This window comes from Typha latifolia, chromosome 14, assembly GCF_019914945.1.
Source record: "Typha latifolia isolate L0001 chromosome 14, TyphaL0001v2, whole genome shotgun sequence".
Classification (NCBI taxonomy): Eukaryota; Viridiplantae; Streptophyta; class Magnoliopsida; order Poales; family Typhaceae; genus Typha; species Typha latifolia.
The window spans coordinates 2,571,139-2,592,116 of NC_133099.1; the positions used below are offsets into that span (position 1 = coordinate 2,571,139).

At 37.9% G+C, this 20,978-nt stretch overlaps 3 protein-coding genes and 1 long non-coding RNA gene across 6 annotated transcripts; 3 read left to right on the forward strand and 1 right to left on the reverse strand.

Annotated features, from left to right (window-relative positions):
* Positions 1-473: 473 nt before the first annotated feature.
* On the forward strand, positions 474-4,253 carry LOC140800823 (3-dehydroquinate synthase, chloroplastic). The gene is made up of 8 exons (XM_073155705.1): positions 474-941; positions 1,015-1,165; positions 1,436-1,603; positions 1,709-1,935; positions 2,477-2,600; positions 3,499-3,561; positions 3,677-3,820; positions 3,890-4,253. Exons 1-8 carry the CDS (start codon positions 616-618, stop codon positions 4,019-4,021), a joined length of 1,335 nt encoding a protein of 444 aa, XP_073011806.1. The 5' UTR covers positions 474-615; the 3' UTR covers positions 4,022-4,253.
* A 5,398-nt stretch (positions 4,254-9,651) lies between these two features.
* Positions 9,652-16,373, forward strand: LOC140801211 (synaptotagmin-2-like). 3 transcript variants are annotated; one of them, XM_073156216.1, is made up of 13 exons: positions 9,652-9,829; positions 9,907-10,116; positions 11,299-11,397; positions 11,505-11,555; positions 11,664-11,787; positions 13,210-13,328; positions 13,472-13,573; positions 13,655-13,729; positions 14,393-14,469; positions 14,573-14,819; positions 14,932-15,285; positions 15,375-15,506; positions 16,037-16,373. In XM_073156216.1, the coding sequence occupies exons 2-13, from the start codon at positions 10,006-10,008 to the stop codon at positions 16,163-16,165; spliced, it is 1,620 nt and encodes a 539-aa protein (XP_073012317.1). In that variant the 5' UTR covers positions 9,652-9,829; positions 9,907-10,005; the 3' UTR covers positions 16,166-16,373. The 3 variants fall into 3 exon arrangements, with proteins under 3 accessions (XP_073012317.1, XP_073012318.1, XP_073012315.1); XM_073156217.1 differs by having other exon boundaries at positions 9,929-10,116; XM_073156214.1 differs by having other exon boundaries at positions 9,970-10,116.
* A 116-nt stretch (positions 16,374-16,489) lies between these two features.
* Positions 16,490-20,515, reverse strand: LOC140801210 (protein ALTERED PHOSPHATE STARVATION RESPONSE 1). Its single transcript, XM_073156213.1, has 4 exons — positions 19,723-20,515; positions 19,464-19,651; positions 18,848-19,071; positions 16,490-17,514 (listed from the first exon to the last, which is right to left on the reverse strand). The coding sequence occupies exons 1-4, from the start codon at positions 20,426-20,428 to the stop codon at positions 16,731-16,733; spliced, it is 1,902 nt and encodes a 633-aa protein (XP_073012314.1). The 5' UTR covers positions 20,429-20,515; the 3' UTR covers positions 16,490-16,730.
* LOC140801214 (uncharacterized) lies at positions 20,269-20,711 on the forward strand. Its single transcript, XR_012111393.1, has 2 exons — positions 20,269-20,407; positions 20,509-20,711. It is a non-coding gene; the product is annotated as an uncharacterized lncRNA (long non-coding RNA).
* The last annotated feature ends 267 nt before the right edge of the window (positions 20,712-20,978 follow it).

The following is a 20,978-nucleotide window of genomic DNA, read 5'->3' on the forward strand; positions in this document are numbered from 1 at the left end:
GGGTTTTGGAGTGTGAGGAGGGAGTTGAGGCGGGACTGGCTTTTCGGTTGGTTGACCTGGTACGTGGATGATAGGGGTAATCTTGTCAATAAACAAAAAATAATAATAAATGTGGCAATTGGATCCTACTAAGTTGAGTTACTCGATCGATTGACTCATGTTATATTCTTGAAAAGCAACGATAAAAACTCAGAATTCAGAGCGCACGTGCGAGACACCTGACTATAGTCCCCATCCCCATCTCCCCCACTCCACCTCCATTTGACCGCCACGTGTCAAACTCTACCAACCTCAGAGCTTGCGACCGGTAACGATCGCACGCCGGAGACTTTGCCTCATCGTGTAACACCTCTCTATGCGGACAAAATCTCCACCATTGGGGTGACTGATCGTGCATCAATATAGAAAATAACGGACAGGATGCTCTCAATAGCAGCAACACGTGCATGGTAGGTTAACTGCATGTGTGAAAGGCTTCCGCATGCGACTCACCCTTCGACTCCGTCCCCCACCTACCCACTCCCTCCCACTATAGTAGAAAGTATGGTGGTAGGAGAAGACGACCGAACTCTTCTCCTTCTTCTCGCCACCTAACCCTAGCCCTAATCCCGTCTCATGGCGGCCTCTCCTTCTTCTCTCCACCCCTCTCCGGCCAAAATATCGGCTCACCTTCGCCGCTCCACCTCTCGCCCCGCCGCGATCTCCATCGGCCGCCGCTTCTTTGAGCTCCCTGCCTCTTCTCCTCTCTCCTCCGACCGACTCCCCATAAGGCCGATCCGGAGCCGGGCTCGGATCTCGGCGAGCGCCGCCCCGGTAATGGAGGATTTGGGGGAGAAAGCCGACTCTAGGGTTTCCACGGTCGTCGAGGTGGATCTCGGCAATCGGAGCTATCCTATTTACATAGGCTCTGGTTTGCTCGACGAACCGGATCTTCTCCAGAGGTATGCGACCGTTTGGGTTAAAAAGCTTGTGGTTTTGCATTTGATTTGATTTGATGTGGGGCGGTCTTCTTAGGCATGTGCATGGAAAGAGGGTTCTGGTGGTAACGAACACTACGATCGCGCCGTTGTACCTCGAGAAGGTTACGAAAGCATTGACTCACGAGAATCCTGGTATTTCAGTGGAGAGCGTGATTCTACCGGATGGAGAGAAGTATAAGAACATGGTTAGTGATTATAGCTTCTGTTTGATTAATTTATCCGCTTAGGGTGTACGCTGTAAATTTCCGATCTCAAAATAATCTTCAACAAATTGAATCAAGATTAGCATTTGTAGCTCTCATCTTTCAGTTCATAAAATCCCATAATCATCCAAGGTTCTTGGAAGGTTCATCATAAGTTCTTCAAAATTGCCATAGCTGAGTCTATTGCAACGAAGTTTGCTGCATAGGTTGTTGTTTCTACTGTATTGTCTAATTCATATCTTGGTACTGTAGGAGACATTGATGAAGGTCTTTGATAAGGCAATAGAATCTAGGTTTGATCGCCGTAGTACATTTGTGGCTCTTGGTGGTGGAGTTATTGGTGACATGTGCGGCTTTGCTGCAGCTGCCTTTCTTCGTGGTGTTAATTTCATTCAGATACCTACTACTCTGATGGCTCAGGTGAGCAAATGTCCATCTTTTTGAGCGACAGTTGTTAAACTATGTTGGTTCTGTTTTTTTCGAGACTTTTTAATCAGCTTAGAATTTTTTTTTTTTTTTTTGTAGGTGGATTCCTCGGTTGGAGGGAAAACTGGGATAAACCATCCACTTGGGAAGAACTTGATTGGTGCCTTTTACCAACCACAAAGTGTACTTATAGACACTAACACACTAAATACATTGCCCGATAGGGAGCTAGCTTCAGGTATAGGAGAAATTGTGAAGTATGGGCTTATTAGGGATGCAGCTTTCTTTGAGTGGCAAGAAAAGAATATGCAAGCCCTTTTAGAAAGGTATAGAATGACTACCACATTCTCGTAACGAGATACTTATTGTTTTCTAATTGTCCAGCTTCGACTTGCATAAAATTTGTTGCATGGTTGTTTGTTCCTCTTGTTTGATTTGGTTGTAGTATTTTCCCTTGAACTTTATTTTACCCTTTATTGAGAGGTTTGGTAAAAATCACTTGCAGCACTGTAGTTGAGAATGCATAATATATAGCTGAAGAGAACACCCCAGTTGTTGGACAATCTCTGGGACCATTATCAGTCTCATGTAATAAGTTTGTTTTACTTTCTTTGCATATAATTTGGAGATCCAGAACAGACAATTGATAAGTGAGGAAGATAATGGAAAAGAAGATGCTAAAAAAGTGGATTGAGTAGAGTACCACCTTAGAAATAATATTTGAATCCACTATCGAAAGTTTTTTCTTTTTCAACTTTTCCAAAGATTAAAGGACCGCAACCTTTTATCTAGACTTTATCAGAACTAGGTTATCTGAACTGAAAATTATATTGTTGCTAACCTTTATTATTTGTTTGATTTTTGCAGAGACCCTAGTGCTTTAGCCTATGCTATCAAGCGATCATGTGAAAATAAAGCTGAAGTTGTCTCCTTAGATGAGAAGGAAGGTGGATTGCGAGCTACACTAAACTTGGGTCATACATTTGGTCATGTGAGTGCCATGTTCCCCTAGTGCTTATGCTGATTTGACGTATTCTAACTTCTCATTTTCAGTAATATGCATCCACTTTCTTTTATTACATCAAAATAGATGCATATGTTAGTTATATAGTGAAGCATGCTTGGTGAGTAGCTTATGTGTCGGATGGAAATAGCATGCACCCATAAAATATATGGATAACAAAAGGGGGCTTAAAAACAATTAAAGAATGACCTAGAAGTTTCAGCTATTTAGGGGATGGTATGCTTGATAATGATGTGGTGGGCCACTACTTAGTTGTAGAGGTCACGGTTTTCAACTGAAATTGTGAAAAAAAAAATTATGGGTTTTATGGGTCTAAAGTTTCCTGGGTAAAAGCCCGAGTGTATAATATGTATTAAGATGGAAACTTGTGATGATTGAATGATTCATAAATCCTAATTACATGATGTAACTTAGCTTGGTCTGAAGTATTGATCATGAAAAGATGAAGTTGGACTCTCAGATGTCCTGTTTCCTGAATGTTAATGGGACAGTGGAAGTATGAAAGATCGATCTTGTCTCTTGCATGTTTAGGCAAATGAAGCTATTGATAAGATGATGAACAAAATGGTAGATGGGGTTATAACCTTTCCAACTCATGAACTCGTCTACAAACTGCAGCTGTAAATGTTCGTAGTCTATTACAAGTTTACAACAATGTTATCTTTCCACTTGCTTACTGATTCCAAAAAGAAATCAACACCTAGAATCTAGGTTTCGCTCAGCTCCGCTTCATTTCCATGTTTCTTCATTTCTTCTGACAATCATCATCTTCTCCATATTGCACTGTTGTTATGTGCTCAATTCCCATGAGAATTGTCTACTCTTAAGCATGCTAGTCATTCACACTGTGACCTGCCATTTTCAGGCTATAGAAACAGGTATTGGCTATGGACAGTGGCTCCATGGAGAGGCTGTTGCAGCTGGAATGGTTATACATTCTGAACCCTTTAGCCTTTTTTCTTGAAGTTATTTTTCATTCTAATAATTTTATTATACTTCACTAGGGTTTGTCTTCAATAGAATTTTGCTTTGTGCTTTCATAGGTAATGGCGGTTGACATGTCATATCGCCTAGGTTGGATTGACGATACAATTGTTAAGCGTGTCGGTGACATCTTGCAGCAGGCCAAGCTCCCCACTTCACCTCCTGAGACGATGACTGTTGAGAAGTTCAAAAATATTATGGCGGTAAGAGTCAAAACTCTTGTTATTTTTTGCAGAAGTTTCCATTCTTAACCAAAGTCCATGGCATCATAGGTTGATAAGAAGGTGGCTGATGGATTGCTAAGACTCATCCTTCTTAAAGGACCTTTGGGTGGTTGTGTTTTTACTGGTGACTATGACAGAAAGGCCCTTGATGAAACTCTTCATGCCTTCTGCAAGAGCTGATGCTTTGGCTGGAAGTATCCTGGACGAGCAGTTTACTTGAATGTGCTTTATTTAAGCAATTCATTCTCCTCTTGAAAAGAAAGACGACCTCTAGTATATAGATCTAGGCAAATGATCTGGTAGATATTTGTAATATATAAGTTGAGGATCACTCCGGGAATTTCTGATGTTTTGTGATCATTGTACCTCTATTGTTTGGAATATTGGAAAAATAAAGCTCTGTTTTCAGATCTCTTACTAGCATTATCTTCCAACGTGGCTATTGGATTTTTTTTTTTTTGAGATTAGAAATCCTAAATTAGTTTAGTTATACACATTTCTTAAAATTTAAATAAGCTTGTTTAAATTGGTTTAAACTAATATAGTGTGTGGATGTAAATTAAGTGTAATAATTAGATTTGATGAAACATAAACAGTAATAAATTCAGGAAATATTTTGATAAATGATTAAAATGTTTTTTATAGTGGATAAATGAGGAGAGGAGAAAGAATGATAGTTAATTAAATTGATGTTTTTAAAGATAAAATAGTAATTATATTTTTTGGAAAGTATTAAAATATTAGATTAGAAAAAGGAAGAGAAGAGAGAATAATAGTGTTATAAACTAATTTTGAGATAAATTGCTATTTGAATACTAAATATAAAGTTAGCTTATTCCAATCTTCATATATGTTTCATTTTATTTGCTTTTGTTGGACTTTAAATTAGCAACTAAACAACTACTTAGGCTTATACTGATTTAATCATCTCTATTTCTCTCTACTTTCGTACAATTAAATAAAAATTGTTTAAATAAATTGAAGGGAAGAAGATAGAAGTGCCTTTAAGTCTTCAAGGTCTTCAGTGCGAGTTATATCATGTCCTTAAATGCTATCTTTCTTCTGGCATCCCCAACTTATCTTTATCAAGCCTCTTAAACACACCCTTGAGGGCTCTCTTCAACAAGGACCAATAATTTTGTAGCCTTTGTTAATACAATACCCTCATATGCATTATTGCCAAGAGAGACAAAATTCTTTCTTCTGTATATGTTGTGGTTGACCAAACAAGATCTGAACTGTTCAGTTACATATTACATATTCTGAAACCCATTTGAAGCACTGTCTCTAATAAGATTAGTTTTGATGCCTTCTTAAAAACAAAGATTATTTATGATTAAAACCAAGCTCTTTACTACTTTCTATCGATCACTGCATTCATCAACCAAAAAGAGAACCAAAAAAGAAAAGTAGAAAATTTAAGTGTACTGCATGAAGTCACTCAGATGTACATTGCCACTTCATGTCAATTATTTCAACTCTAATTACCAACCTTTCTCCTCCTCCTCCTCCTCCTCCTCCACCACCACCCTAAAGACCAAGGAGGCGTCGTAGCTCCCCAGTAGCGCAAGCATCCACACCACCACCCTCTCCTCCTCTTCCTCTCGCCACCGAGAAACTCGGCATCGGAACGCTGCTCGGCGGCGGCGACACCGAGTACAACGAACCCACCCACTCCACCCTCTCCTCCTTCTCCTCTTCCTCCTTCCCTTGTGCAAAACTAAGAACCACTCTAGCCTTTGCTTCCTTCTTTGGGCTACTGCTACAAGGCCGTGGCTTCTTCCACCTTGGCTGGTGACCACTCACCACCCTTCTTGGAGACGACCGATGAGAAGTGGAGTTCAAAGAAGGCAAGGGGAGAAGAGGAGGTTGGTTTGAATTGGGAAGAGAGTTGAAGGGCTTGAACATAACCCCTCTATGATCCATAGAAGCAAACCTCCTTGGATAAACTGTGTATGAATTGTATCGATCCATCACTACACTCTCCATTGATGATTCTTGATCTTAAAAAAAAAACAACGATCAAGAGACCAAGTTGTACTAACAAAAGGAAAAGTTTAATATGTATGAGGTTAGATATTGGTATACTGTTTAGATTGGGTGGTCTCTTCTATGGGGTCCTTTATATAGGGCGAGGAGCCCAACGGATAGTTTCTTCTTCTTTTTTCTGGGTTCGAAAATTTGGACTTTTTTGCAAAAAGCAGACTTTTAGTAATTAACCGACAACTGCAGCTCGCGGGCGGCTGCGAAGCCCGAGACAGGTACGGTCGGTAGCCGCCCAGGCCACCTGGGCCGTTGGATCGGGACTCCGTGCTAGCCGTTGAGATCATCGGAACCGTTTGTTTGGGAGAACGACGAGTGGCAGAGCACGTGGAAAGCGATGCCCTGGATCTTTTAATCCTCACAGTCCGTAACGGATGACTGGTAGGTTTGTAACAGGAAGTGATAGGCAAGTAGTGGTTCTATTTAATTCAGCTAGAAGGCTATTTATTATCCATGCCTTAGCCTTAGCCTGTGGTTAAGAGTTTGCATCACAGTTTTCCAAGTTTTTCCTACTAATTAATGGCATGCCCTCCCATTGGTTTTCTCCTCACTGTGAGATCTCTTAAGAGAATTCTTCGTCTCGCTTCCTTTTTAGCGGGATATTTTTCTCTTTATTGGTCTTCAAATCCTGATCAATTCTACTGTGATTGTTATACCTAATTATTAGTTTGCCTCTATCTGGGTTCTTAATATACCCTTCATCTAATCACTAAGCTCACTGTTCACTTATGGAATGCTAATATATTTATTCTATAATGAGCCTCTTTATTTTGATATAGTAATTAAATACTATATTAGTTTATTCTAGTATACTAATTCAACATTCTCTCTTATCTTATTCCAAACAACTTTCTAAAAACTATTTATTAATAACCCAAGATTACCATTTTTACTATTTGAGACGACAACACATAATTACTTGTCATATCAATTATAGTTGATATCTTCTCTTTCTCCTATCCAAATGCACCCCAGCATATCCGCACAACCTAGTGCACGATTATAACCACACGGTGCGAGATTATAACTTTGCATATCTACACAATGCAAGATAACCCCACGTTCCTGCATAATGCGAAATTTTTTTTGAAGCATTGTTTGCTGCTAGCTCAAGCCCAAATCAGAGGATGATCTAGCTATTAAAGACTTGTGATTGGCAAAATTAATTTTAAATAGGAAAAAATATTTTCAAGTTTTTTAATGGTGGCAGTGCCTTTTGGATTACTATAATGAAATCTAAATATGGACCTTTGGGTATCTTAGCCAACAAAGCAAAATGGATTTTATGCACTTGAAAATTGCTCTTAAGAACTTTGAACCCAAGTGAAGGGTGCCCTAAAAACTCAAGATCAATCGAAAGGAATTCAGAATACCATTTTTTTTATAAATGCTGCTATATTATCATGTTTTTATATAAATGTTGCTATATTTTAGAGTCTTGTTTAATTTGAGGCTAAGACTCGAATTCGATTAGTTAGTCTCATATAGTCTTGATTTTTTTTAAGAGTAAACTTAATTAGATATAAAAATATATAAAAAAATATATTTAGTTACTGAAGCAGTTTAAAAGTCTCTGAACTAGTTCAAGGGGAGTGTCTATAAACTCAAAGCAAACAAAGCCTAGAGTTAAATTAGGTCATTGGACACAACCTCAATATCTCATTTAGTTTAAACATGAACTGGTTTGCATATAATTAGTCTCATCTTAGCAGGGACTGACACAAATTTAAAGCCGTTGTAGCCATTGTACTTTGGATGATCCGGAAGGCAAAGAACAAAATATGCTTTGAAGATGTCAAAACGAAAGAGAAACACATAGTAGGGCCATTCATATCGCTAGGAATTACTTCCATCGTGGAGAAGGAAGCAACAAGAATACTGACATAGAAGAGTTATGGGTTAACTGGAATCCACATTGTGAAGATATCTCTACATTCAACTTTGATGGGGCTTATGATCAGTACTGGTATCACTGCTAGAAATAGTAGAGGTGAACTGAATCAACTGATCCATTTATTAGCCAAACTCTATCATTGAAAGCAGCTCGAGTATCCTTATTAAAGTTGTTAACAACACTGTGGAAAGCCTTTGATCCATTAGGGTTTATTAGCCACCAGTGCCACTCTTTTCATTCTTCTTTTGATATGTGTTCTTTTGTTCATACGTACAAAGAGTGTAATAGAATAATTGATTGGGCTACTTCCGGAGGTTGAGCTTGGCATTCATAGAGTGTAATCTCTTGGAAGTACAAATAATACTTAGCTTACTTAGCAAAAAGATTAATGATTCTATTAGAGCGTCCAGGTCAACCTGAATGTGCCGTTAAATATGTGCTAATTGTGCATACTTGATCATCTTAATTATGCTTAAAAATAAATACAAAAATATTATATGATTACAATGAACGTAATTGGAGCCATAGGATGAATACGGATATTTTTCATATTTTTTACATAATACAAATAAAATATTAGTGTCACATAATAAGATAATAAGAACAGAAATATAAGATTTAAATTATAAAATTTACAAGTACGAAAAATAAGGGTCAAATTGTGAATACGCGAAAGTAAGGATTTGATTTAATCTCTTGACTCGGTGTATAGTTTAGTACATCCATGATCCATGCAAAAGGGATTTTCTATTAATTATTAATTTTAAATTTCATAAATAACTTAAAACTTATAACCTCTATAACAGAATGATATGATCCCCCCCATTTAATATTGCTGTGCGGTATAACTCGAATATTGCCTAATTTTTATTATTAATTATAATAAAATAAATATAATTTATATACACGATACACACTAAAATTTATTATTATAAATTAAAATATCATGTGAGATTATAAGAAAAAGAGAAAGTTCTCCTTCACTTATGAAATAAAACTAATTCCTAAAAGAGTTATTCTAAATTTTCATATAAGAAAAAGAGAAAGTTAATACCACTGTACTCGTATAAGTTATTCTATTATTTAGTTAAATAATAATATAATGAGTAATAATTATATTTGATATATTATAAAATTGATATCGAAATAATGATAAATATTAAATTAATTTTTTAAAAATTGTATGGAATAAGAGGAGAGATAATAATAAATTAATATATCAGAAGAATCTAAATTTTTATTTAGTTACTATACTGAAATTAAAAAAAAATTATTTTTATTCTACAAATGAAACGGGGACTAATCTATATAATATCACATCATGACTCATTTCGTTCCACATATTTAGAATTTTTTTTTTCTTTTAGTAATTCATTCAGGGTAACTTTAACTTTATGATACCGGCTGATAAGTTTCAAATAGACTCCTGATTTAATTGGAAAAAAAAAGCTGACTATTTGCATGAATATTATTTTATTTTATTTTTTAAACTTCTAAATTTCTGCTTCGATTTGGTCGAAGGTTTTTTTTTTTGTTAAAAAATAAATTATTTTACTTTAGATTTCCGAACACCCTTCTCTGAGACAAGGGAGGCTTAAACAATTGCTATTAAGTCGACAACTTACCACGTTAGCACATGACACATAGCTCGAAGACAAATATGCAACAGGTGTCGTGCAACGAGTTCAAAGACTTTTCGAGATCTCGACACTCCTCTTCTTTTGGGAAATATACCATTTCAAATCTTAGTTTATTGTTGTTTACGCCCCCATGAATAATATATATATATATTATATATATATGAAATATGAGGTGTTATTTGTAATTTTTTATTTTCTTTTTCTCTCACTCCTTATATAGACGAGAGAGAGAGAGAGAGAGAGAGAGAGAGAGAGGGCGTTTGGTTACTTCGAAAACACCATTTAACGAATCGTTTTGGCAACGCAAAGCATCGAATCCCATTCCAATCTCTCAACCCTTACCCGACGATCCAAATCCAAATCCAAAAGCAACGATAACTCAAAATAACCGCAAAAGGAGCCACCTTTCAGGTAATGCTCTCCATCTTCTTCGAATCGTCTCGTCGAAAACTTTGTGATCGAACAGAATCTTAACAGGGTAGTCTTAGGTTGAGTTCTTCTTTGCTGTAGCATCAATAAAGGCCCTTGTACATGTTTCGTGGATTGTATAGGGTGAGATTGGAATTCTTCGTGAAATTTGATCGGAGATGGGGTTTGTGAGTACTGTGCTGGGTTTCTCCGGATTTGGCTTTGGGTTCACGGCTGGGGTCGTTATTGGGTATTACTATTTCATCTACTTCCAGCCCAGTGATGTCAAGGTAGCCCTCTGTCTCCATTCTTTGTTTCAATTCGTGGGTTTTCTGATTTAGAATGTTTTCTTGTTCAAGGAGTTCTTGTTGTGATGTGTTATATGTGCCTGTTACGTGAGATATTTTCTTGTTTGCTTCTTATTTGCTCGAGCAGTGTGTAGTATCTTTTTATTTGGAGTGAATAGTTTGTAGATTATATCATCCATTTTGCTGATGAATTATGTTTGCTTGATGATTGTCTTTTTTTTTTGTTGAGGAAGGTGATGGTCTATTAATACTTACTTCTTGATGAGATATGATAGATTTCGCCATCCCCTAAATGAATGATAGTGCGGATAATTAGACCAGGTTAATAAAAATCGAACTACCTTCAACTGAATTTAGATATTTTGGTGCTCTTGTAAAATTGAAGAAATAAAAACAAAAGGGCACGAATTAAGATTGGCAGCATGGGAATCTTTTTTTAAGAGGCAAGGTTAGGAAATTTTCAATCTCTATTTTTAGGATAAGTATCAATGAGAATAGCCAAAATTCCTGCCAGAATATATCTTGATAAACTGATTAGAGTTGCTACCCTCACCAGTATATAATTTGCATGATTGGTAAGAAAACATTCAAGCCTTATCTCTTAAACTAAAGTGGCTTTCTAATTGAGGGGATTTAAAGGTAAATTCCTGTCATGGATCACAGGTCATTAAACAGTGACACTAACCTGTGGTGGGAAAGGCTTTTTTTTTTTTTGAAAAAATAATTGCAATGCAGTGTCAGTATACCGTTGTTCAACAAAGTGAGCTCATTGCAGTATCTTTTGGCAACCATCATGAGCTTGAACATACTGTTCCATTTAGGAAGCACATGTGGTATCTAGATTATTATGATTTTGGTGCTCATAAATAGGAGTTAATAGAGCGATTGTATCAGAGGCTGCAATCTCTCAGCTTCTGACAGACTGACAAGCAGGTCCATGAGCACGAGCACGAGATAGTATAAGACAATGAGGGGTTGTACCAGAAGAAAATAGGGGCAGAATGTCTGAAATCAACTCTGTTATTTTGTCATTCCTCTCTTGCTAAAGCTTGTACTTAGATACCAAACTAAAGAATATTATGGTTGGTGTTAAATTGTATCTTGTTCCTTGATCAAAATATGATATTTGATGCTAGCCTTTTTTATTCTTTTTTCTTTTTTCAGGTCCCTAAAGTTCGTCCACTTCTGGAACATGACTCAAAATCTTTGGAACGGATGCTTCCTGAAATTCCTTTATGGGTGAAAAATCCAGACTATGATCGAGTATGTGTTCTCTGGTTAAGTTTGAACTTGATTTGTTGAGGTCTAATTTGGATATAAAAGCAATTGAAATTTTGATTTTTGATTATTTCCTTTTTCTCATTTGGTAGATTGATTGGCTAAACAAGTTCTTGGAGATGATGTGGCCTTATCTGGATAAGGTTTGTTTCTATGGCAAGTCACTAAGTCCCTTCAAAGATGCTGAGCATACCAAATATCTAGTTGTGATATTATTTGTTCAGCATTGTCATATATTGTTCCTTGTCTAGGCAATCTGCAGAACAGCCAAAGAAATTGCAACGCCGATCATTGCTGAGAATACTGTGAAGTACAAAATTAACTCTGTTGAATTTGAAACATTTACTCTGGGTTCTCTCCCACCTACTTTTCAAGGTTAGATCTGATAAACTTCTGCTTTTTTTGTGTGAATCTACAAATTGACAATGACATTAGTAATTTAGTATTGCCATCATAGTAGCTTTAATGTCCATCAGCATGTACAATCTCTTATTTTTCCTTTTTTCAAACTTCTGGATGTGGAAATTTTGCAATAATTTGAGAGGAAGAAACAAGTAAAGGCTTCTAATATTCCCAACTATATAGGTCCGAGGTCTCAGAATTATATACTTTGGCGTGGCCTGCCTCTTTCATCATCTGATCAAGATCTTAGAGAAGCAAAGATATCACAGAATACTGAAATAAGTGAATTTATATTGTGAGAAATAAGATGCCAACTGATTTACTATCTAATGCATGGTTCGGACTTTGGAGGTTTGGTTAGTTTCGGTTTTTGACCCCTGAAAAAAAAATGAAATGTGTTGACCAAAATATAATGGTTTTGGCTGATAAAGGTTAAGAATTAAGGACAAAAAATATAATATTGCTAGTTTCTGCCTGGTACAATACATTTCAGCCAGAACTGTTCAATTTTTGCCGAAATTTCAAAGCAGGATCTGATGTGTTATGTTATACTCTTTCCCACCACAAAGGCTGCCAACCCCCAGTCCTTGTATGTTTAACGATTATATTCCTTTAACTTTGATTGATTCAAGTAAATATGGGTGCCTACATAGCAGCATATCACTATGCACTAAATCTGTCGACTCATCATGATACTATAATCAAGGTTTAAAAAATTGGGATCAAGATTGGGATTGGCCTTCCGAAATAACAATACATATCGACTAGATTAGCATTATCGGCAATATCGATTGTCTGGATCGGATCAGACTTTTTAATTACGTAAAATTCTAAATATTATTTAAAATTACAGAAAAACTTCTAAAAATTATAAAAATAAAAAATAAAAACTATGGTACAATGAAAACTGAAAAGAATAAGAGATTAGAAAGAGAGCGAGTGAAAGAAAACTAAATAAAAGAAAAAAAAATCATGATGCAGTGAAAAAGGAGAAAGAAAAAAAAATAGAGAGAGTGGAATAAATGAAAAAAAAGAGAGAAAAAAGAAATAAAATTAAAAAACTATATATTAGAGTTTGTCGAAGCTAGATCTCTCCTTATGAAAAACAATTCCTATATAATAAGAAGAAAAAAGAGGAAAAAGAATGAAAGAGAGAGCGAGAAGAAAGAGCGAAAGAGAGAAAAAGAGAAAGAGAGAGTTCGGATCGGACCGATCCCGATCTGGATCGGCCAATCCAGCAAACCATGATTATATTTGACTGTCCTTTCCCCTTCTCTCTGAAATAGGGGATGGAGAAACTGCCATCTTGATTGCTTTTCTAATGGCACATTCTTTCAACATTCTATGTATGATTTCTTATCTGATACAACATTGGATAAAATTTTCTTCTTTCAGGAATGAAAGTCTATGTTACAGAGGAGCAGGAGTTGATAATGGAACCATCACTGAAGTGGGCTGGAAATCCTAATGTTACTGTTGCTGTTAAGGCATATGGGCTAAAGGCAACTGTTCAAGTAATTTGCAGCTTCTTCCTCATAGAGTAAAAAGACAAGGAATCTGAATATCTTTCTCTATACTGCATGCACTCTGTACTTGGAATAAATCTTTTTCTTCGAAGTTGGCCAACTAGACTGTCTATACATTTGGAATTTTTCAGGTAGTGGATTTGCAAATCTTTGCTGCACCACGCATTACTTTGAAGCCATTGGTCCCTAGCTTTCCTTGCTTTGCAAAAATCTTTTTGTCTCTCATGGAGAAGGTATGTGAGTAGGCAGATCATTTTGTTTTTCTCTCCTTTTATCGTTGGTTCTTTCCCTTCATTCATGTCTTCCTGTTGCAGCCACATGTTGACTTTGGACTGAAACTTCTGGGAGCAGATCTTATGGCCATTCCTGGTCTTTATAGATTTGCTCAGGTATTGCCCTATTCAGTTACAGTTCATCTTTTGCTCTATGATGACTAAGCATTAAATTCAAATGTACATTATATATCTGTCTCCAGTTTAGCTGCAGCTCAACCTCATATTTGAATGCTGAGTTTCCTTTCTACTTCAACTTTGACCACATCTTGATAACTTATGTATCCATATTTTTAGATCATGCCCTTTTCTGAAACATTTACTTGGCAAGTATGTTGTCGGCTATCTATGCTAGTTTCCTATTTGAAAGAAATTGCTTATTTTGGTAAGAATTGAAACTATAATTCTTAGGTGAAGATTGTGGTCTTTTCTCATCTCTGCAAGTAGTTGAAAATTTAAAGAATTTCAGATATCGAACTCTTCGTTGGTTATCTTCTTCATGCATACAAATGCTTTAGATTTGATGTTCAAAATGTGAAGATGGAAATGGTTGCCATAACTGCCATTCTTAATTATTCTCTATTTCTATTTGATTGGCTGTTATGTGGGCTTTAAAGAGCATATTTACCAATTCATTATTGTTCACATAAACCAATGTATTATTCCCACAATTTAGTTCTGCTTTTTTTGTATTATTGATCATCAAAATGGATAATGTAGAATATATCACCAGATTGACTCCTCTGAACCTTTACCTTTCTGTGCTGGATCCATCTGCAGGAGATCATCAAGGATCAGATTGCAAATATGTATCTGTGGCCTAGGACACTAGAAGTTCCAATTATGGATCCTTCAGAGTAACTACATGTCATGTGTTGCTAAGAATCATTCTACTATCTTACGAGGAAAACAAACATTGATCACAATGACTGCAACTAATCCATTTTTACAATCTTGCAGAACCTCAAAGAAGCCTGTCGGGATTCTATATGTGAAGGTTGTCAGGGCAAATAATTTGCGAAAGAAAGATTTTATGGGTAAATCAGATCCATATGTGAAACTTAAGCTGTTGGATGATAAGCTTCCGTCCAAGAAAACTACAGTAAAGCGCAATAATCTCAACCCTGAATGGAATGAGGAATTCAATCTTGTCGTTAAAGATCCAGAAACTCAATCCTTAGAGCTTAGGGTCTACGACTGGGAACAGGCATGTCTTGTTTCATTTACCAATTTTCTTATTTATCTTTACTCTTATAACTATCTGCTGTTAACTGTTGTCATATCCTAGTTTCTTCTAAGTTTATTTATATTTTGTTTAGGTTGGGAAACATGAAAGAATGGGTGTAAACATCATTCAATTGAAAGACCTTACTCCTGATGAGACCAAAACATTGTCTCTGGACTTGCTTAAAAATATGGATCTAAATGATATCCAAAACGAGAAGGTACGTGGACAACTTGTCCTGGAAGTGGCATATAAGCCTTTCAAGGAAGAAGATCTACCGAAAGATATAAGCGAAGATACAAGTGTTCTAGAAAAGGCTCCAGATGGCACTCCATCTGGTGGTGGTTTGCTTGTTGTTGTTGTTCATGAAGCTCAAGACCTTGAAGGAAAACATCATACCAACCCCTATGTGCGAATCATTTTCAGAGGAGAGGAGAAAAGAACTAAGGTGTCATGCTTCATATGTTCAGAGTGCTTAAACGTTGAATCTTACTTCATCTTTCCTCATCTAATGCTGAGGTCATTTTTTGGATGCAGCATATAAAGAAAAACAGGGATCCACGATGGGAGGAGGAGTTCCAGTTTGTATGCGAGGAACCACCTATTCATGATAAAATTCATGTAGAGGTAGTTAGTAGACCACCAAACAAGGGGTTAATATACTCGAAGGTACAACTTTGGCTTTATCCTTTTAAGCTTCGTATCCCTTGTCTCGCTATACCAGATAATATAGCTATGCTGGACTGTGACTTTAGTAAGTTTTGATATTTGGACATGATTTTCTAATTATGCTTTATGACTGGTCGAACGTCTTATTCTTGAATAATTTTAAGCATGCTTTATAAGTACTCTTAACTCTTGATTTTATCAGTATCATTCCACCAGAGCTCTAACAAGTGTGTTATCTTTATCGGACTGAACAGAGTCGTGCATCAGTTTTTTTATCCTATTCATTCGATTTATTTTGAGCTAGTTTGTTTGGAGAACATTTCTTATTTGAAGCTCAACATATTCGTGGATTGTGTGGGTACTTGATCTTTCTCGAATATAGAAAAGACTATTTTCTTTCAAAATTCCTCGTAACGAGGACATGAGAGAAATTTTTTTTTGAAGGTGCTGTGTTCTTGAAGCAAATATATACCGTGATATTATGGTAATTGGTGCTTTGAAGAAATTTAACCTTCAGATAATTTTCTCAGGAACCTTTGGGTTATGTGGATATAGCACTTGCAGATGTTGTGAGCAACAAGCGAATCAATGAAAGATATCATCTTATTGACTCAAAGAATGGTCGGATTCAAATCGAGCTGCAGTGGAGAACTTCATAGGAAATCTGAGAGGCAGCAGCAAACAGGATGTCAAGCTACAGGTCTACAGTTACCGAAAGAGGAAGAGGATAAAATTCTAGCTTACAACTTTGTTGTACAACACCTTATGGAATATTTGGTCAAAATCGTTGTAGATTTTGCACATTTCAAGGCTATGAATTGTTGTTGATATGATTTCTTTTATCAAATTGAATTCAATTTTAGAACTTGTGTGGGAGTCAATGTGATCTCGAACATTCCATGAATTGATCAATGCAAAATCTAAATGCAAATAAACTTCGCACAGTTCCATCTAAATGCATCACTTTCAGTAAGATATGCAGGTGCCAAAAACTAAAATTGCATTGAATCTAATGATTGATTCAACAACTCAGTGCTAGTTTAATACAAAAGATCTAAGTGGCCCTCATCCGACTATACCAACGCAAATAGATAAGAGACGATACGTTAATCTAACACCTGCTCTTGAAACTAGAGTTAAAGCTAAATAAGCTTGTAAAATCCACCTTGCTGTTCTGAAACTGTATACAATTTATACAGTGATGTGTCATTCTTCATAGATCTCTCAGGTTAGCAGCCTCTTCAAGTCGAGCACCCTATCAGAACTTCTCTGGTGGTTGTGCACCAATTCAAACGCCTGCATGCAGACACTAGAGAAGCCAGTCATTGATTGGAAAACATTTGGAAAACCAGTCTGCAAGTTGTTTAGAGTCATGGCTCTTGTGACCCCCACACTCTTCTCGTATTTGCTCTTCTCGTCCTCCGCCTTGGCCTTCAAAGACTCCACCTTATCACGCTTCTCTACTACAGGTGGTTTCCGCATCGTTCCTTCATAACCTTCAGATACAGAATATGGACCGTATTTAGACTCCAGAGCTCTAAGTTGTTCTGCCCTCTTCTCAAGCTCTCTAAATGCCATCTCTGACCTCTTCTTCTGCTTCTGCTCCTCCGCCTGTTGAATGACAACAGCGTGGATTACTGTCAAGAAACTTTTGATTCCCTCAGAAGCTACTTTGTCAGGAATTCGATCGATGGCAAGCTGCCACTCCTCACATAAGGAGTAGATATCAGAATTCTGCTGAGGTTTAGCAAGTGGGTCATGGTGGCACTGGAAGAGGGAGAGGCGGAGCCAGCCCGTGAGAGAATAGATGTAATCTCTTTGGGAATTGACGAGACTACAGAAGGCCGAGTACCAGCGTTCAACCTCCAGCTCCAACTGGAGAGCAGACTGGCGATGTACATTGGAGGTAGGATTAGTACTCAGAGCATTGTTGAGGTACTCAAGCTGCTGGACAATGTGAGTCTGGACCTGATGACACTCATACATGCTCCTCCACATGCCCATCAAACTGCAATTCAGAAGCGGAAAGAAGCAAAAAACCAAAGAATGCTACATTATCAAACAAGAAAAGGGTGAAATGCCAAACTTATGAAAAATAATGAACTTGAAGATGTGGTGTTATGAAGTATAATGCGGTAATACTTCTTTCATTTTGACTTGATAACATGCATCATCTGGATTTGATTATTCATTATTCGGTTTGTTTATCCACTTTGAAGTGAGAAGAGGATGGCGTCACTTAGTAAGACTTGCCATCATCACATTGCCATTACTAGACGGAGTCATGGTGCAAAGCCTAATATTGGTGGGAGCCTCATGCATTTGAATGCCTTCTTTTACCAACAAATTGTAGCTGTAATTCCCTGGTTCGTTAAACAACCCAACAAAAAGAAAGAGCCCAGGAAGTAGACAAGCAGAAGTAGGCAGTTCACAGAAGTAGATCTGCCAACTAGAAAAAGATCAGATTGAATGAAACATCTTGCCAACATAGTCAAATTTTTGTTGGAGGTTATTAAGTGTCATCAACTTATTGTAGGAAGTATTTGTATATACAATTTTGAAGCTACATCTGCATTATAGACCAAAGAATGAAATACCAACTATAGACAAGAGATACATGGAAAGGAGTAACAACAACTTCGTTAGAATATAAAAATAGAAAACCACTTATTTTAAATAGCTTAAACTTTTAGAATAGTTAATGAGTTATCAAGGTATCAAAGTCCTCTTCTTGGTTTTGTAAAAGTCATCATTTGCTTATGATGTATTACTGCTTAAAATTCCTATGACCTACAAGAAAGTATTCATTATGCTAAATCACATAATTAATCATCTAAAAGTCAACAGCAAATTGATAATAATATCAATGACAGTAAAGGTATTATTGTTGCAGGGAATTAATAACGATGATATACTTGACATGATACGATTGATATGATATATCATATAACACCACATCAATGATGGTTCAGTCTTGTCACTGCATAATATTAAAAAGATGTAGAACGGATGGAATTCAATCTCTTCTCTATTTGCTTATCCCCCAATAAATACGAGGTCAGGTGGCTTTGTAGGAGTACCCATTAATACAAGTTAAGTGGGTTAGCAGAAAGGAAAGGCTAAAGCGGCATTACCCCCTTTCACTTTCTCCTCCTTTTGAGACCCATATGGATTCTGACAGTCAACCTATAATCAAGTAAGAAGAGCAGTACTAGCAGGTCCACATATCCAACCAATTCTTTTGTGTCCTTGTGTACATAGAAAATAGGAAACAAGTGAAGATTTCTTTATCTTTTTGTTATTTATATGAGAGAGAGACAAAGAAAGATAAGAGAACTCACCCAGTAACTAGCTCAAGGAGCTGAGGAAAGAGCTCAGACTCCCTCAGCCTAATGATCTCAGAAGCAGTGGTCTCTATAGCCTGAGTAGCCACCAGCATCTTGGACTCCAAGCTCTCAATCTGCATTCTATTCTTCTCAATCTTCACATAGTCCACTCCCTTTGCCTCTTGCCTCCTCAATAAGCTCACCCTCTTCCCATGCTCCTCTTTGATGCTCTCATAACTCTGGTAGAAACAAAAGGAACAAAAAGAGCTCAATTCTTTAGTGCACAAAGCAGGCAATGAGCGAACATTACTCTAAAGGAAACAAGCATTCCATGTGGTTGTTTGTCCTTGTGACTACTTTTTTTTCCTCATTCCAAACTGCAATATTTGCTACCTCTCAGCTTCTGTATCATTCTTGGACCCACCACAACTACATAAAATAAGAGAAACAGAACAAAGAGGGTACACAAACGCCATGTATAAAGTTAGTGCCTGTGAGATCTGATCAAGCAGATGGAACATGAACACAAAATGACAAGAAAGAAAGAAGAGAACATGGAGCAGGGCACTGGCAAAAAAGCAAAGGCAAATCAAACAATAATAAAGAGAAATTTTTTGAGGAATTACTGTACCTTCACTTCAAGGTACAGCTTCTTCTCCCAAGCGTAGAGCTTTTCTACCGTAGAGCAGTGACTCATCCTAAGAATTCCAACTCCATCACCATTGCCAACTCCTCTCACCATTAATCCATCAGTCTTCGCGTTGGAGCCCCGGGACCATACCAATGGGTTAAAGCTCCTCCCGTAGCTAAAAACTTTTCCTACATTGTTTAAAACCAAGAAGTGAGATTCTGTGATAGCTAACATGAAGGAATTCAAGCAAAGAACTCACCTGTTAGTCCATTGTTGGAAGGGAAGTCACAATTGGGGGCTTCCAGGATCGCCGATACCCGAGTCCCGGCCTCGGCAGCCTTGAGGAAGTACTCATCCAGCTCCTTAACAATCTCGGATAAATCTTTCCTGCTCCTTGGAGCAACCACCACGGCGAGCTCGCTCGCAGAGTCTTTAGAATACCCACTTACCGCCGAAGGCGGGGGAACCACCGCGGCGGCGGCCGTGGATGCGGAGACAGTGGTGGTGGCGTCCTCCCACTCCTCCTCGGTGGCTGACCGGGACGAGGAGGGGACGAATGGGTCCCAAAAATCCCAACTTGACGACGGGGGCGGCGGCGGGGGCGGGGGGAGAATTGGAGATGCGGTAACCGACGAGGCCCAGTTGTCAGAGCTCGGGCTCATCGGAGGAGGAGGTGGAGGAGGCGGCGGCGGCGGCGATGGGGAGATGGGAGGAGGGGGAGGAGGAGGTGGTGACGGAGATGGAGAAGGGAGAGGAGGGAGGTGGTTGTGGAGGAGGTCGAGGTGGGTCTCGGCATTGGCAAATTGGAGCAAGGCGGCGCCGGTGGAGCGCAGAGCTCGGAGGTAGAGGGAGTGGGAAGCAGCGAAGTCGTGCCGAGCTTTCACCAATTGCTTCATGTACCGCCGCCGAGCCTTGCAGCGAGACACGGCTTCTTGCCTCTCTAGGTGAGAATGGCAACAGCCCATCACCTCTTCCTTCTTTTTCTTCTTCTTCTTCTTCTTCTTCTTCTTCTTCTTCTTGTAACTCCTTTGTTGGATCTAAACAGATGCAATGGAAAAGGTGGCCCTGTTCCTCTTGGGATTTTGTGGGTAAATCTCAGGGAAGCATCACATGGGCTTTCTTAATCATCTTCTTCTTGCCACCAGTAGCATTGCTCTTGTGCTATTGAAACAGGAAAGATGAACAGATTCCTAATCTCTTCACTTTTTTAGGTAAATCTCAGGAAAATGGCATTTGGGTACTTCTCAATCATGGGTTTCGTAACTTGGTTGGAAGCAAAGGTTGCTCCTTTCCATCTCTATGAACTCCTCTCTCCATCAACAATTTCAAAAAGACCTTCCTTTCTTTTCCAATATCTAGGAACTCTCTCTCTCTCTCTCTCTCTCTCTCTCTCTCTCTCTACTAGAAATGACTTCAGAAATGGTGGCGAGATTGAAGCAGAGAAACCAAGCAACACTGCGGAGATGAAGAGAGGAGTGTGGAGTTTTGGGCAGTGTGCATGAGATGGCTTTGCTG

Excerpts from the sequence above, each read along its gene's own strand:
- LOC140800823 (XM_073155705.1), top strand. The coding sequence starts at position 616 with ATGGCGGCCTCTCCTTCTTCTCTCCACCCCTCTCCGGCCAAAATATCG. Across the intron at positions 1,166-1,435 it reads GAGAGAAGTATAAGAACATG|GAGACATTGATGAAGGTCTT; the intron begins GTTAGTGATTAT and ends TTGGTACTGTAG. Across the intron at positions 2,601-3,498 it reads TGGGTCATACATTTGGTCAT|GCTATAGAAACAGGTATTGG; the intron begins GTGAGTGCCATG and ends TGCCATTTTCAG.
- LOC140801210 (XM_073156213.1), bottom strand. The coding sequence starts at position 20,428 with ATGGGCTGTTGCCATTCTCACCTAGAGAGGCAAGAAGCCGTGTCTCGC. Across the intron at positions 19,652-19,722 it reads TTCCAACAATGGACTAACAG|GAAAAGTTTTTAGCTACGGG; the intron begins GTGAGTTCTTTG and ends TAAACAATGTAG. Across the intron at positions 17,515-18,847 it reads CTCCTTGAGCTAGTTACTGG|TTTGATGGGCATGTGGAGGA; the intron begins GTGAGTTCTCTT and ends TCTGAATTGCAG.
- LOC140801211 (XM_073156216.1), top strand. The coding sequence starts at position 10,006 with ATGGGGTTTGTGAGTACTGTGCTGGGTTTCTCCGGATTTGGCTTTGGG. Across the intron at positions 10,117-11,298 it reads TCCAGCCCAGTGATGTCAAG|GTCCCTAAAGTTCGTCCACT; the intron begins GTAGCCCTCTGT and ends TTCTTTTTTCAG. Across the intron at positions 14,470-14,572 it reads CCAATTATGGATCCTTCAGA|AACCTCAAAGAAGCCTGTCG; the intron begins GTAACTACATGT and ends ACAATCTTGCAG.